The sequence below is a fragment of the Pseudopodoces humilis genome, chromosome 4, assembly GCF_049639895.1.
Source record: "Pseudopodoces humilis isolate 2021_Gansu_Grassland_sample_001 chromosome 4, ASM4963989v1, whole genome shotgun sequence".
NCBI classification, from domain to species: domain Eukaryota; kingdom Metazoa; phylum Chordata; class Aves; order Passeriformes; family Paridae; genus Pseudopodoces; species Pseudopodoces humilis.
This window is the reverse complement of record NC_142203.1, coordinates 44,146,293-44,163,638: the sequence shown is the minus strand read 5'-3', so window position 1 is coordinate 44,163,638 and position 17,346 is coordinate 44,146,293. Positions and strand designations below refer to the sequence as shown.

At 38.9% G+C, this 17,346-nt stretch overlaps 1 protein-coding gene across 2 annotated transcripts in view; it reads left to right on the top strand.

Moving 5' to 3' along the window:
* Nucleotides 1–17,346, top strand: part of ADAMTSL1 (ADAMTS like 1) — a 178,788-nt gene that overhangs the window by 74,868 nt on the left and 86,574 nt on the right. The window contains exons 8-10 of one of the 2 annotated variants that reach the window (XM_088054554.1): nt 2,576–2,687; nt 3,314–3,452; nt 12,676–12,726. In XM_088054554.1, the coding sequence (XP_087910680.1) occupies nt 2,576–2,687; nt 3,314–3,452; nt 12,676–12,726 (302 nt within the window). The remainder of the gene's footprint in view (nt 1–2,575; nt 2,688–3,313; nt 3,453–12,675; nt 12,727–17,346) is intronic. The other variant, XM_014252195.2, reaches the window with a different exon arrangement.

Sequence of the window (17,346 nt, the reverse complement as noted above, 5' to 3'; positions counted from 1 at the left end):
CCATTTTTTCTAGTTCAGTTACCTAAGTGTGTGCAAAACCCATTGTTAGTTGGAGGACTAGCTTAAGGTTCTCAGGTGATGGCCATCTCTGTTTGGATCTTCGGCATGTCTCGTAGCTACAAGGGTGTTGCTAATACTGCAAGGGTAAAAAATGTCATCATATTTTTGAGCTGAATATTTCAATGTGTAGGAGTTGGCCCTGTGCAGTCAAACCACAACATTTCTTACAGTATTTAGCTATCAAGTCTCACCCTGCATTTTTCAGGGCTCAAGTGATGTCTTCAAGTCAGTAATGTTTTTTACTGGATAAAGATCTTAGCTTTAACAAACAGTCAAACAAAATCAAGAAGTTTTTACTATGTGGAATCACCGTTTATTGTTCCTCTTCTGCTTACAATAGTCCTCAAAAATACATAATACTATGTATGCTTCTTTTATTTCCTTGTTTTGTATCATTTGAGCTTATGACTGTGGCTCATTGTTATTCTTTCCCACCTATGAGAAAGCCATATATCACGGCTATATGAGTGACTTCCACATTAAGCTGGAAAAGATGGTACATCTGTCTTTTCTCTGTGTCAAAGCAGACAGATAACTCCAGACATGAAGGAATAGTCTGCAGAGACAGGAACTCTTCTTTCTTCCTGATTTTTTTTTTTTCCAATGTAAACTCCTTTTGTCTCCCCTTCCTTTTATAGTAGCCCCTGTATGAGCTTTTGGTCTGTTCTTCAAGATACACTGCAGAACTGTACTGCTGAGTAGGTCTGAGTTCAGGAATCACTGATGATCCTTAAAAAACAGAGAGTAAAAGCAGAATTCTCCCCAGAGAATGCCTTTCCTGCACATTGAGATCAGAGACTTCCCCAGATGGCTTCCAGCACAACAGAACATTTTTCCCAGGAGTGCCTGAGGCTTTCATGAGCCCAGAAAGACCCTTCTGAAGTGTGTAATTAATGCACCATCCCCACACAAGGAATTAGGTGTCCTGTTTCTGACATACACATTCAAACAATATTGATCTGTGCAAAAGGCCTCCCATTTGCTGAAGCCGTTGTATTGCTACAGCTGGTTTGGGTTTTTTCCTTTTGTGAATTGACATCACTGTTTAATTAGAAAAGGGCAGCTTTAGTCTCAGTGGACCAGACCTCATATACACATCAATATTCTTGCCCTCCTCCTGCTCTTCAAGATATTTCTTGATTTGTAATCATGTTCCTGCTGTCCATCTGCAGGGGAAAACAAACAACCCAAGTTACCAAAGTTCATCTCAATTTGTCCTATTTTTGCTTCTGTTTTGCCATTCTTTGACAGTATCTCTTGGTGTTTGGAAAAAGAGAATAATAAGGGAAAAATGGTGTTTCCAAAACTAGGATACTCATTTGAAGCATGAAAGAAAAAAAAGGAAAAGGAGGCAGTGGTTAAACAGTTTAAGCTGTCTGAAAAAATAGGGGGGAGGATTGCTCCTGAGAGCAGCAGTAGTGCCTTGGAGAAGGGTCCATATTTTCTAGTTGTGATTTGGCAGTTTTCTCTACTGTGATGGTATCATGCCACTGATGCAAAGATGCTCAAGCAGCACTGAAACACTGTGTCCTAGGACAAATAATCAAATAGGAGAGGTTTTTATTAGCAGATTTTTGCTCTTCCCTTGCCAGCTGTTCATGAAGAGGCATAGAGATAAGGACAAAGGTTAACTTGCTGAGATTTTGAAGTCCTCATAAAGGTATTAATCAGCACAGATATCAAGCAGGAAGGATTTTTTTACTGGGCTGGGTGCAAGTAGTGCTGCTTTACCAGTGTGAAGGTCTCTTGTATTGCAATCCTTGCACTACAAACTCTTGTTTATGTGAGACATCCATTCAGCACACCTGAAAGTGTAGTACTGAAAGCATGCCAGCTTTTAAACTCAGGTGGCTCGTAGGCTCTAATGACAGTTTTGCAGATATGCACTTAGCCCCAGCCTGGATTCCATGCCTATGTCTGAAAAAATCATTTTTACAAGCAAAATAAATTAAGCAGAAGAACAAACTTCATAATAATGACAGTGCCAGAAAGGAGAATGAAATAAAGACCTCACCTCAAGAAAGGTGAATTAAAGTTTTTATACTGTTTATTATTTTTCATAGTACAGCCTCCCATATTTTACTCTGTTCTATCAAGAGTATTATAACTGGCAAGAGAATGTTTTTTGGGAAATATTAAAGATCTAAAATCTATGTCCATGTGTCAGGGACAGTAGATGGGGGAAGGCGATCTTCTGATTCATTAAACATCTATCCCTGTTCTCTGTCCGTATAAGATTATTCAGTAGCACTAATCATACATTTGCCATGCAGTCATTATTTCAGAATGTGGTCTCAAAATGGTGATTGGTTATGCCCAGAAATTTATTTGATTGTGTTTTGAACCCAAGATTTTACCACCAATCAATGCTTTTTGTATTTAGTTTCCATATTGCAAAATATGTCTGATATTTCATGAAGCTTCAAGGTGTCTCCAATCTGCAAGATGCTTGTGGTGGAATACTACTTCCCAGCATTTCTGTTAGGTTCACTCTTTGATATAACCTCTTTTTCAGATCCATTATGCTGGTGCTGCTGACAGTTCAGTCCAGTTCATCTTCTACCAGCCTATCATTCATAGATGGAGGGAAACTGATTTTTTCCCTTGTTCAGCATCCTGTGGTGGAGGTAATGAATTATCACTGTGTTTCAGAAGCTGTCATCTGCATACATGACCTGTCCCAGCTGCTGTCCTGAGTTTTCGACCTTAAAAATGGGCAAAATCTGAAAATTTAAATAGTTACAACTAAATGAAGGGAAGGATTTAGCAATGTGGTAGTAGTCTGTAGATTTTCAGCATTGTGGCAGACTCTGTAGATAAAGTACATCTTGACAGCTCCATATCTGCATTTAATGATACAGCTGTCAAACATAAGGGTTGATGGGATTTGGGCCTGGTTTTGGTAAAACAAGATGTCTCCGTTCATCCCTGTTCCTACCAGCAAGTTTATTCTCTATGCTGAAACTAAGGACACAATTCTTGGTGACTAAGAAACCTCAGCCTTTGTTTTTTCTTTGTTTTTTTCTAGACTTCTGAATTTTTGTTTGACCATACTGGTTATCTTTTGTTTCCTACTATATGTGATTTACATTGCTGTTTTCAATCTGGCCTGTAAAATAACAGCTGTTATGTCCAAAGGCACTGAAGCAAGCTAAAATTAGTTTTCTTTTTCCAAACCAGAACTTAGATACATTTCAGAGCCAGACAGGAAGAACATCACATCTCATATTATTTATTCCTCTGTGTATCGCAGGTTATCAGCTGACATCTGCTGAGTGCTTTGATCTGAGAAGCAATCGGGTAGTAGCAGATCAATACTGTCACTATTATCCTGAAAATATCAAGCCAAAGCCTAAACTTCAAGAGTGTAATCTGGATCCTTGTCCTGCAAGGTCAGTTGGCTTTAATTTTAAAGGAGACTGAGCTCTAAATGAGTAAAATAAAATAGGAAAATATTCTGTTGCTATTTCTCACAGTGTCATTTATCCTGTATAATTAAAACTCTCTCTAAGAATGTACTGTACATTCACCCCTATTTCACACTTTCACATAGCAAAAACTGATTTCAAATGGTTGTTTCTTCCCCTCAGTATGTATTTTGCCTCATAAAGTGTTACCAGGTATAAGAAAACAATTTGTCCATGATACCATCCCCATGATCAATATACGTCTCTTAAGTGTTAGTGAGATGGAAAAAATTTTTTCTGCATGAAAATTATTGTCATCACAATTAGATGAACTATTTTTATGGTTTTTTTTTTAAATTTTCTCCCTAATAAAAAGCTTACTTGCATTTATGGCAGCTTGTAAAATGTAATGAGTGATTTTGTTCTAGTTAACAATGTCCTTTGGCCCTGTGTGAAAGTCTCACCTCTGCTGCCCCACAGAATCACAGAATGGGTCAGGTTGGAAGGGGCCACAGTAGGTCATCTGGTCCAACCTCCCTGCTTAAGCAGGACCATCCCAGAACACATGGCACAGGATCATGTTCAGATGATTCTTGGATTTACCCAGTGAGAGAGACTCCACACCCACTCTGTTCAATCTGTGCTGGTTCACTGGCACTGCTCAGTAAAGACATTCTTTGTCATATTAATAAGGAGCGCACTTCCTGTGTGTTCTTCCTCAGAAGATTACTAGTAAAAATAGTAAGATGAGATAGCCAGATTTTTCTTGTATAAGAAAAGAAAGAAAACCACAAAAAAGACCAATCCTTTTTTGCACTGATTGCCCTGAAATTCAATGGGAGTCTATCTGCAGCCACTCAATAAGCAGCAAGCTTATATTTGTGCAATCTAAATCTTTTGGTCCTCTTGTGTGGCTTTGCTAAAAGATGGTTAAGCAGAGCCCAGAAGGCATGACAGGGATTCCCTAAAGCCATTTTATCACCAGCTCCTTTTCCTCTAGGCTAGTTTCTTACCAAGTTTGTGAAAGTGAATTCAAGCAAGCATCACCTAAGAAGTTGCTTTGTCACTTGAGGTTGTCAAAGAAAAAAGATGTCCTAATGAGAAAAAGGATACTTAAGAAACCAGTGGGGCTGTGTATCCACCTGGCTGAGGCTGGTTGCTGCCCGAACCAGGTGTACCCGCTTTAGAGTAGCTAGGCATTATCAGAGCAAAACAAATCACACTAAGGCAAAGATAGATTTCACTAATACAAAGTTTTACAATGAAGTCCACTGACCTTTTCTGGAGCTAACACCCAGATTTCTTCAGTGTCACTGATGACACCTTTACCCAGGGGGTATGGCAGTTTATATGTCTTTGTTCCTATAAGCACATTTTGTAAGAGACAGATGTCTGTAGAGACCAGGTGTGATTAGGTAGAAGGCCCAAACATGAATGTTTCAGAAAAAGGATTGTTGAAAAACATGAATCAATATGGAACCTATCTTCTGGAGTCATCTATCACAGTCTCCATGAGAAAGTAATTTTATGTAGTTGCTTTATTATTTTTTTTTTTTTAATTCTAAGATACTATTTTTTAAACATGCTGTTCTGGGTCAAATGTAATTTGCCTCTGGAATTTGTGTCCTGGATATTTTCCATGCTTTTCTCAATGATTTTAATTCTCAAATGGTGATGCAGATGACTGCATCCCATAAATGGGAGGAAAGAAAAAAAAAAAATAACAGCTGGGCAGATGTCAGGAAGCAATTTTGTTTTATATAAGACATAACAAGGCAAAGTTGTTGATATAAAGACCCTGAGGGGAAGGAGAGTCATTTAGAAATACAGCTATGCCATCCCAGGGGAACTGGCTTTTTGGAAACATCTTCACAGTATGCCAAACTTCAAATTACTACTTTCAAAAGTGCCTTTGTAAAGAATTCAAGAATCAACAACAGAAAAACAGAGGAAATCTGGAAATTCCTAATGATTTCTTAAAGTCAGGAAGAGGGTAGGTGAAGCAGAAACATGGGGTCAGAAGCATGGATAAGGAGGGCGTCTTGGCTCCACAGTGTCTTTGCATTGTGGAAGTTTCTCTGCTGCACCAGTATAAAACTAAGAATTTTTCCTGGTGAACCCAGTTCCAGTGAGGCACAGCTCATTAGTGGTTGCTGACTGTTTCTATGGTGTGTTAATGAATGCTGCAGAAAATAATCATTGAAGACCATAGTGGCACTGAATAAAGGAACTGAGAGTGGTTGCTTACAACCACTTAAGTAGGTTAAGGAGCCACTTAAGTAGGAGAGTTTTCACTAAAATTTTCAGCAAAGTGTAAGCTGAAGGAAAAGTTTAAATGAATACCACAACTATTGTGTGAATCTCTTTAGGTTTAGTGCATAGAAATGTTTTACTTTATTGTGCTTACTATGCCAATATGTAAGCTGTATTGCTGGCATCAAGAATAGCAAAAAAGCTTAGTCTCAATAAACATGGGAAAGTATGTGGATGGTTATTTACCAAGCACATATAATTTATACATACTCATTTTCCAGGTTAAGTAGAGGCAGGCACGTTTACTGTTCATCCAAGTCAGACCAGTAATTCACGTCTCATAGAATACGTCATACACGATGACACTGAGTGCCTTTTAATCCCTACATATCAATGCTCTATTCTGCCTCTCTTACCAAACTTGTTTTGGATCCACCTCATGCCTTACAAAGTAAAAAGGAGAGATCTGTTTGTTTACAGCCCATTATGATTTTACAGCAGTCTGCCTTTGACTGGCAAAAAATAAGTCTATATGCATGTTATCTACTGATGTCAACAGCAGCCAGTTCAATCTAGTCCACTCCCCTTCTATGTGGCAAAACCCAACATTAGTATTTCACCAATCAAATTAAGTGAAAATATTTTAACTACCCAAAACTTCACAAACTGGAAGGTATTTTTCACTTTCAGCTTTATCCTCCTTTCTGGTATATTTTAATAAAAAAGGAATGGATATTTTTTTCCTTCTTAGAGAAAAGGTTTGTTCAGATTTGACTTAACTTCATGTGCTAAACACTTACTTAGGACAATTCTAAGATGCTATAAGCAGAAGATGCATTTGATTCATAATGCCAAGGCTTCTCCCCAAAAAGCAATTTTGACAAATGTGAAAAAGGCTGCTGCCCCACTCACCATTTGCTTGCTCACCAGCATGCTCTCAGTATTTCCATTTCATCTTCAGCTTTTAGGTGGCATTCCCAGCCATGCCATTCTGCATTTTTACCAGTCTCCCATATTTTTTGCCTGTTGCTGCTACATGTTAATGTGGGAGTTTCTGAGTCACAAAAGCTCTATGCATGTTTTCACCAGATTTCAAAGTCGTATGAAGATTTCTAAAGGCAGCTTCAACAAAGATTCTAAATGCATAAAGCAACTGTCTAAAAAATTTCTTATTAGCAAGCCTCTAGTGGTTTTTTTTAACATTTTAACATTTTTAACTTTTTTTTAAACTTTCTGGGGTTTGCCTAGAATTTTATCTGTAAGCGTGTCTCTAGAAATAATATTTATACCTGTGGAAAGTTTTGGGGAAAATCTCTCATTCCAGCAAGGTTTTTCAGCATCCAGAGACTTGAAAGAACTCTCAGATATACACTATTTATGGAGTCCTCCAGCAAAACTAAAAACTCCTCTTCCTACTTGTCAAAGTTTTCTTTTAGCATTCTCATTTAAATATCCATACTGGGTGGTATGGGTATTACCAAAAAGAAATTTAAAATTAAATTTAAATTTTAATAAAATTATGGTCCTTAGTTGTTAATTTTCAGCTAACCTGACAAGAGCACTGAAGTACAAAAAGCATACAGAAGACACCAGGGTGTTATGACCATTCAGAGTGATTCAAAGTAGTGAGAAGTCCATAATGTACTTGACAATGTGAAAGTGGAGTTGTAGATGAAAACGTAGAAATGGTAGAAATGGCAGTGTTCTGGTAGTAATAATCAGGGCAGACTGAGTTCAAGAGCAGGATAAAGATGGTCAGCAGATAATTCTAATGCCTAAAGAGATACATTTCTTCTCAAAACAAGCACTTGAAACCTTAGATTTTTGGACAGGGCAAAAGTAATCAAAATCTATCTAGAAAATAACTTTGTCAGAATAGGCAAGGGGGCTGGGCCAGGAAGCACTTGTTAAGCATATAAAATATGTGAATAGCAGAGCAAATTCAGCTCTAAGGGGACAATACATATTAATGAAACACAAAAAGAAAGGCAGAAAGGGGTCCCAGGATGCTTCTGATAACAAGCTGTAAGCTGGGAGAGTATATCATGTATTGTATGAGCATCAAATACAGGTATCTCTCTGCCCAATATGAAGTTACAGGAAAATTAGTCTATTTTAAGTCCTAGGAGACACCAAAATTGCAGCATGTAAATGGTCATTTACAGAGATTTTCACTGGATATTCAGTTGTTAACATTCAGTAAGTGTTAACTACTTACCAGCTTATTCCCTTTTTGTATCAAACACTACTCATCCAAACCACCAAAACATATTGAACTGATTAAAAAAAAAGGTGATGTTTCGAAGCATTACAGTCATGCTACTAGAAGGAATTACTTTTTCTGCTTTTGACTGGAAACACTTCTATCGAGCACTGTGAAGAGATTGGTTTTTAGCAATGATAATTAAGCCATATGTTGCTTAGAATTTAAAATCTCTGCACCATAAACAAGACTTTTTTTATAAAGGTAAGATACTGTCATGCCAAACAGACATTCTGTTTAAAGCAAGACGTTTTTTTGGAGGCTGACACAAAAGGATGGCTTTCTCAGTAGTGTTTTTCATTCATAAGTAGGTTTTTAAAGTATCCACTGACATGTCTTTTTTAAATGTTTAAGCAGCAGACATTGGAATTTGCCAATCTGTAAAGTACTAAGAGCATATAAAAGGACATATAAATACAACATACATGGTAGTTCTTCAAGATTCACATTGACAGCATCCAGAAACCAGAAAGGTAACTCATACTGGTAGCACAACTGAGAGTTAACCCTTTCACTGCCTGCAAATGTAGGCACTGAAACAAATGTTGCCTGTACCTGTGGTGTTACTGTCATCTACCCCAGCTCTGAAGGGAAAAAGTAGATTCACAGAAAACATGGGAGGCATTAACAGATACCATCTCTTTGAGGACCTCATTAACTCTTTCTCAAAACAGAAAGTATTCTTGTAGCACAAGGAGATGATGTCACAGTGTGACATAAACCTCCTTAAAAATAGTCTTTAGAGATCCCTCAAGTGCCGTATCACACATCACCTTAGTGTTAGGATTTGAAGTGTTCAAGTGCAGTCTTTTGCATGAGATTGTTATCTGCCCAGTGATAATTATGGCTTTCACAGAAATGCTAAACTATTGTCTTTTGAGGTGAGCACTTTCATGTCTTCCAGCACAGCCAGCCCAAGCTACTTTAACATTTCATTACTATTTGTTCACTGCAAATAATGTCTTAAACATATTCCATTGCTTAAATGGTACAGTCCCTGCCATGCAGATCATTTATTCTCAGGTCTGATAGATTTCATTGAAGGCTTAAATCTTCAAGTGTGAGTCCGCATCAGGAAAGAGGTGTGATGGGTGCAGCCACCCGGCAGCATGGGCAGCCCTGCAGCCCTGAGTAGGACACTCCCAGCAGAACAAAGCCCTCAGCAGAAGTGAAGGCTGTGAGCCAGAGGCAGGTGAGCATCCTGCAGAGGCTGGGCAGTGGCACAGCAAGGCTGCAGGATACCACCACAGGAGTGGCAGGTTGTCCCCATGTGGGCCACACCATCCTGAGGCACTTTGGCAGCAGATGTCCTTTCACTCTGCTGGCTTCTTTCTCAGTTGTACCACCCATGCCCCTGCCTGGCTCAACAGGTTCCTGAGACCTGTTCCAGGACCTGAAACTTGTCAGCATACAGCATACAGGAGAGAGAGCTGGGAAGGGATGGCCTTGTCAGAAAGACTGAGTCATCAGGGAGGTAGAGGAGAAAGGCACTTGAGCTTGTCATCTGTCAGCTAAATCAGGTTAAGGGCGAGAAGGAGCAACTGCAGAAGAATTGACCAAACATGTCTTCCAAAGGAGTGCAGCTGAGAAAACTCATCCCAGAGGAAGGCTGAATGTTTTCAGAGATGGCAGATCTGATTGCAGCACTCTCTTCTCTGGCATGTGCGGCTCCCATTCCAACCATACACGTGCCTCGGAATAGCAACAGTGTTGAGACTGCCAGCCCTCAGGAGGAAAAAAAAAAACCAATGTGCAGAATATATGACAGGACTTGTTGGTCTGAAAGGCCCGGGAGATTGCAGACATATGGGACAGAATAGCTCTGTAAAATAATTTGCTTTGTGCTCCTGCTCCTGCTCCTGCCAAGTCTCTTGATGTTTTGTGAATGAGTCCTGTTAGATACTCACACATACTTCAGTGAAGGAATTATTATTTTCTCTGCTCGTTTAGCACACCATCTCCTTTGCATTGAATGGGGATGTGCAATAAATAAACCCTATAAAGTAGATCTCTTCCATCTTGTTTATAGGAGTATGATAGACTGATAGATTCATGGAATTTAAGCCACTATGTTCCATCAAAAAGTAAGAATACACCGAAGTAATCTCTTAAGATTTTTTTTAAGTGTTAACTTAGCCTTAGGGTTTTCCTTATGGAACACATACAAAAAAACCCCACACAAGGCTAGCTAGAAAAGTGCAGATGTCATTAATAATAGGATGACCATCTGCTCTTCTGTTTTAAGACTATTCTTTTTTAAAATGATAAATTAAACCATTGTGTACTATTGTGGGGGTCTTTTTCCTTGCTATGGCTTTATAGCTGTAATTAATTTTCTTGTAGTTACAGAATGAGAGCCTTTGGCAACCCCTCATGTAGGCTCAAAGACAGTGTCAATAAGTCTGTGGAGCTCAATACTATTTACAGAAATGCAACTTTTGCATGCAAATTCTTTCAAGGGTCAAACCTTTCCAATTACAATATTAACCTAGTGCTTTGTAAATGTTATTTAATATTCATAACACTGTGTGACTGTGGTACAGTTATTTCTATCTGAACAGTCTTGGAAGTAATGCATTCTAAAGCATGTAGACCTGGATTGTGCAGAGATATCATGTTTACTAGAAAGAAAATACTTTTCACTGAAATGAATGAGAAATGTTTTGAAATCTGCTTATTTCTTAGGCAGTAGATATTTTTATAGTGTCATTATTTCATTTTTTAACTCACTATGTTAACCTTTTTTTCCAACCCCTTCTTAGCAAGCTGATGATCTGGAAAGTGCAAACAGCTTCACAGTGGAACTTCAACAGAAGTAGTACAAGAGTCAGGAAAACAGCAAATTCCCAAAAGCAGGGGCAAAAAAACCCCTCACAAAAAGTTCCCTCTCATCTTTTTAAAATACTAGTACACAATTCCTCCACATTCTCCAGATGTCTACCCGTCAAGCTAAGTCTGAAAAGACTTGTTCATTGACTGTCCTCTAAATGACCTATTTGTCTTTTCCAAAGTTTCCCAGTACCAGAACAACTTCTCCTAGATTTTTAGACTTTTGTGGGGACAGGCAACTCTTCAAAGATGCAAATATGCACACTCCTGCAGAGAGTCCCTGTGACTGCAGTGACTGCTAATCTTAGAGGGAACTGTCTAGCTCCTCTCACACACTTCCAGGGCTCCAGCTGCTTCCCGCACTGTAGCTGGAAAATTCCAGCACACTGACCTGACACTGACTCCTTGCTATGGAAACACAATGGGATCCATTCTTCTATCTTGGACAAATTATGCATATAAAACCCCTGTTGACTGAAAGGAGAATAGACCCCTTTAGGGCCGGCCTGACAAGACTCCTTTGAATGCTTACAGCATTTTTCAGTGAACTGTGTTGAGGATGGAGAATACTTTCTCCCTTCCCCCTCCTTCACTCCTTCCCCCTTGCAGAAATCCATAGCAGCATACCTAACACCCCTCATCTGTAAAATGCTCCCGAAATACACCTTTATTTTTGACATTCAGTTTCATCTATCCCTAACTTGGATGGGGACACACCTTTTATTTTAATGCAATTAGTATTCACTCCTTGATTTTTCTGTCCACTTGCCCCATCCAAGTACCCAAGTGGCTTTGATGAAGGTGATGAGGTCCTCTGAGATCATCTGTTTTATGTTAATAGTTATACCTGATAAAGTTACTCTGAGTCAAAATTATAAACAGTGCAGACAAAAGATAAAATTTCAGACTAGCAATTCAGTGAGACCCTGCAGTTGCCAATGAGATAAGTGGCATCCATCTCACACACAGCATGATAATATTATTAATATAATTATTAATATTATATTAATACTATTAATATATTAATATAACTGGCATGATAATATTTCAGTTAATTCGTAATTTTGATCTATGCTATTGTCTTCTATAACTTTTAGATATTACATTATAACACCACACCAGTACAGCAAAGTAAGCCAACCAATTATGACAAACAGAAAAATACAACCTGATGTGTTAATCTTTTCTCAGGCTGCTTCTTTCTTCCAGAAAAAAAAAAGTTAAAAAAAACTTAAATAAAAATTTTAAAAAGTAGAGTTATGGACTCTTTTAAGGTGAAGAGACAAGAATTGCAGATTTAAATTCTTGCACTGTGATTACCCAGATTTATAATCCTGGCCCCTCTAAAAGCAGAGGCTTCATTTGATGGGCAGAAACAACCATATAATAGTTATAGAAAAGATTTTATTTAGAGTTCTCTGAAGCAGATAGAAGTTCTCCTATTGTCCTCAGTCACTGTGGATCCAAGCTCCAAGAAAGTATTAAGTATAGAAACATTATTTTTGATGCTAGATAATAACTCAACTGAAAAGAAATTTTGGGTGACTTTTAGCAATAGATTGGTATATAATATATAAGCAATATTATTTGTCAAACAACAATATATTTATAACAAAAAAGTAGTAACAAGTGATTTATTCTTTGAATTACTCAGAAAAAGTAGGATGGGAGCATATTTTTTTTTTTAATGGGATGACGATTTAGGTAAAATATCTTATTTTGTTGGTTTATAATACCGTAATATAAAAAGTTGTGTAATGTAATACAATATTGTAATACAAAAGTTGTATAATGTAATCATTTAGTGTTTATTTTATTATGTGTACCTTCTACTCAGAGGGTTGGCATTATTGTTCCTAACAGTGATGGATACAAGCAGATCATGCCCTATGACCTCTACCATCCCCTTCCTCGGTATGTAAAACAGTCAACCAGATGCAAGGCTTAACAAATCCATTTTCTTTTTCTTTTATTCTTCTCTGTACTTCTGCTTTGCTCTCAGGCTAAGTTAACAGATGCTGCTTTTCTCTTGCTCTGGACTCTTACAGATTAATGTATAGATGCTCAAGTGCTAACCTGCTGTAATAAATTCTGTCAATAAAAAACTGAAATTATAGCCTATCAGAAGGAGAAATGCAGATTTATAAAGTGTGTGTTCCCTTTCTTTCTCCCATTCCTCAATCCCACTTTCCCTTTTCTCTCACAACTCTCTTTTTCTTGCCCTTTACTCCTCTCTGAACAAAACTATAATCTGTGGCTTTGTTATGAACCACAAGATTTTCTCCCCCTCACGCCCATTTTGCTGCATTTTGCATGCCTATAATTTATGAGATTTTGGATTTTGACAACGTTAGTGTTGTTCTGTGGTCTTACAAACCCATGTTAATGCCTTCCCCATGGGCATTAATTCATTGGCTTTTCTAAGAAATAGGTGTTCAGGGCAGGAGCAACACCTGATTTTTATCATTAACTAACTCACAATTAAAACATCTTTAATGTAAGAATCAAGAAATAAGATGATGAGTAATTGTTCTTAAATCAGTGAATAAGACTGTTGATTACAAAAATGTTTGATAGCTGAAGGATAATAACCTCTGGGTTTTGAAATACTGCCTGGATATGCAAAGTCTTGCACTGTGTTTTCTTCTTCATTAATTTATTGTTTCATGGGCTATGAAATCACAGAAAGAACCCTCTAGACAACTAGATAGTCTCATCCAGGTGAAGAAACAACCTCCCTCCAACAATATTGAGGCCTAATGCACAGAACTTTCAGTATCCATGTGCAAATGCAGAGTATTCCCACACCACAGTCTCCAGCCAAATCATGGACCAACCTCCAACTGAGTAACACAAGGAGCAGAACTTACCAACCAAGCACTGTGGTTCACTGCCATTAGTGTTCAAACCCTTTAACATCTGTCCCATTAGGACTAGGCTATGCTCTTCCCAGATAAATGCTTATAATCATGTGCACATAGTCAGTATCACCAAATATTTGTGAGATACACTTACAAAATATATCTCTGCATCTAATTCCTTATTTTCTGGAAAACATTTTTCTTTGTTATTTATTTTAAAAAAACCCCACAAACCCATTTTGAGGCATACCTCCTAGCATCAAAAGTTACCTGTTAGTAAGGAATATAGAAGCTACAATGCAAATACAGGGTTTAACACTCTACCTTGATATAAAAAAAAAGTTTTAATTTAGTTGTGTACAAAGGGCATGAACATTGACAAAGAACAGAGAAAATTTTGTATCAGAAGATTATTCAGCAGTACTTAAGAGTGGGAAAAGAAAAGAAAAGAAAAAAGAAAAAAAAGAAAAGAAAAGAAAAGAAAAAAGGAAAAGAAAAAAGGGAAGGGAAGGGAAGGGAAGGGAAGGGAAGGGAAGGGAAGGGAAGGGAAGGGAAGGGAAGGGAAGGGAAGGGAAGGGAAGGGAAGGGAAGGGAAGGGAAGGGAAAGGAAAGGAAAGGAAAGGGAAGGGAAGGGAAGGGAAGGGAAGGGAAGGGAAGGGAAGGGAAGGGAAGGGAAGGGAAGGGAAGGGAAGGGAAGGGAAGGGAAGGGAAGGGAAGGGAAGGGAAGGGAAGGGAAGGGAAGGGAAGGGAAGGGAAGGGAAGGGAAGGGAAGGGAAGGGAAGGGAAGGGAAGGGAAGGGAAGGGGAAGGGAAGGGAAGGGAAGGGAAGGAAGGGAAGGGAGGGAAAGGGAGGGGAGGGGAGGGGGGGGGAGGGGAGGGGAGGGGAAGGGAAGGGAAGGGAAGGGAAGGGAAGGGAAGGGAAGGGAAGGGAAGGGAAGGGAAGGGAAGGGAAGGGAAGGAAAGGAAAGGAAAGGAAAGGAAAGGAAAGGAAAGGAAAGGAAAGGAAAGGAAAGGAAAGGAAAGGAAAGGAAAGGAAAGGAAAGGAAAGGAAAGGAAAGGAAAGGAAAGGAAAGGAAAGGAAAGGAGGAAAAAGAAATATCAAAGGCCTGAGACTATTTAACAAGCTGTACTGGATTATGGTCTCACCCTGCAATTGCCCCTTTGCATCCCTTTGCCCCACTCTGCCAGCCTCACTACTCAGATTTAATCTGCCCCTGTATCAATTGCTCAGGATGCAACAGCCTGACCCCTGTTTTCTGTCTGCTGTTTTGCTACTACTTCCCCTCTTCTCTCTCTGCTTCACTCTCACCTGTGTTCCTATGAACCCACAAACAGGGCTCAACTCTTCCTCGATCACCCTGACAGGGAAGGCACAGCTACATGTGTTTCCTCCAAACCTCAGAGGCAGCTGAAACTGAATAGACCATAAGGCTGGCATGAGACAGGGCCAAGTCAGAGGGACAAAAATGCCTTTCCTCTGAACTTGCACACTTTAAGAAAAACAAAAAAACAAAAAACATCCCCAAAACAACAAAATTTTAAAAAACTCACAGCAAAAAAAATTAAATTAAATTAAAAAAAAAAAAAAGGGCCCTGGTTTGATTGCATTACCTGCCTGAGACCAGCATCTAATACTAGGGACAGAGTGATAAACATTCCATAAGTAGAGAGCTAATCTGTGAAGGCATCTCTGCAAGATTTCCCTACTGCAACTCCTCAGCCTTGTATTTTATAACCAAGATGGAAATGTATGATATAACTTTTAATGCATGTCCTTGTTTTTGGCAAAATTGTGAGAAAACCTCTGAATGGGGTCCCTCCAGAAAACAAATTCAAGTCGCCCCTCCCCCAACTGTTCTGGGAAAGGATTTCCTTGGAGAAAAGTGGATAAAACTATTTATTTAACAAGTAAAGTATTCACAAGCATAAAAAATTAATAATATTAAGCAATAAAACCTCTCACTGTTCTGAAGATATGGCAAATTCACAAAGTCCTACACCAGCTCGGCTCTCTCAGTCCCTTTCAGTCCCTCTGGAAGTGCCGAGGCCCAGGCCCCGCTGGGCCACAGGCCTGAGCTCCCGGGGTTTGTCTGGGGTTTCAGTCCAGAGCAGGTTTGTACAGATCTAGAAAAAAAGCCACAGTCTGGGGAACTTCCCCATCTCAGCCAGCTGAAAACTAACAGCAAAGGAGAGCTCTGTCCCTCTGTCTGTCCATGCTGCAGACAGCACAGTCCAGAGAAGGATGTGGGGCAGCGAGTGCCGTTTCTGAACACAAACTGCGGCTTCTGCTCCCCACCCTTCGCTCTCAGAACCAGCCTTAAAGGTGCAGAACTTAACATCCAGCGTAAACAGAACAGACAACTGGGGATACAAGCATCATAAACTTAGCCCAGGACAACGCACCACAAACTCTTTTCACAAATCCTCAAATGTTGCACCCGTCATACTTTGAAAGGTGATGTAACACCTGCTTTAAGAGGTGTGCAACAGGGAAACTTCTTTTTCCTCTTTTACATTCTTACAACACCTGAGAAGCAAACTATCTGCTATATTTAAGCTACTTGAAATTGCTAAGGTTGCCTAAGGCACATGAAAACTTGTCCCAAAGACTTCAGGAAATTCCCTAGTGCTGTCACATTTTAAAGCTAGGAAAAGATGGCTGAAGTGGGCTGCAGCAAATTTTGTATGAATTTCTGTTTGGCAGTAAGAAACCTTAGCTGTATGTTGGGAAACTTGTTCAGCAGAACCACAGGAAACAGTATTCCTAAAATTACATCTTTGTGTAATATGTGGCTTATGATCAGCACACAATGATGGCTGTGCATGGAGCATGGTTCCTCCACTGCTAGTGGCAAGTCATATAATTAATCAGTAGCTTTACTACTCATAAACAACTTTTAATTTAAGCCATTTCACATTAAGTTTTATGGTGCTACCGGACAGTAACCAAATGAAGGTATTGCCAGGTATACTGGGGCTGATATGTGGACAATTAGAGAAAAAGAGAAGCATTTTTCATACTGCTCAACAATATTGGGGATCCTGTATTTGTTACTTAACAAAAACATTTCCTTTGTTTTAAGTGAGAGAATAAAAGTCTGTACCTTTCACTTCTTTTACTTCTTGTCCAAAGGAGGAAACAGGTAGGGCAGTTTTCACAAAAAACTATTCTTTGAGGTAAAAAACTGAAATCTCCCAACTAAAATCGTTGTTTCAAACAGTATTTGTCATGTCCTTATGAAAAAGAATTTGCTTTGTGGGGTAAAAGATTATTTCATTAAGTGTTTCCAGGTAAGCAGAATGCACATACTTCTGTACTTCAGTCATGCACAGTAATATACAGGAAGAGCCACACTGGATCATGGGAATGGTCCCACGTCCAATCTATAACAAGGGCTTGAATATAAGAGAGGCAATACCAGATTATTTTGTGTGGACAGACAGGTATACATATATATAAAAAAAAAATACATATCTTATAGCATAACTAAAAAAAGGATTATTCTCATAAGTATGCATAGCTTTTCAGAACATACATGTATTGTTCTGAAATTTTTCATTGCATTCTCAAATGGCACTTGTAGAGAACAGATGGTTCTCAGCTCCTGTCACTGCCTTAACTGTAAGGAAACAAGATCTATCAGGTTTATCATCAGAGGACGTTTACCTTACAA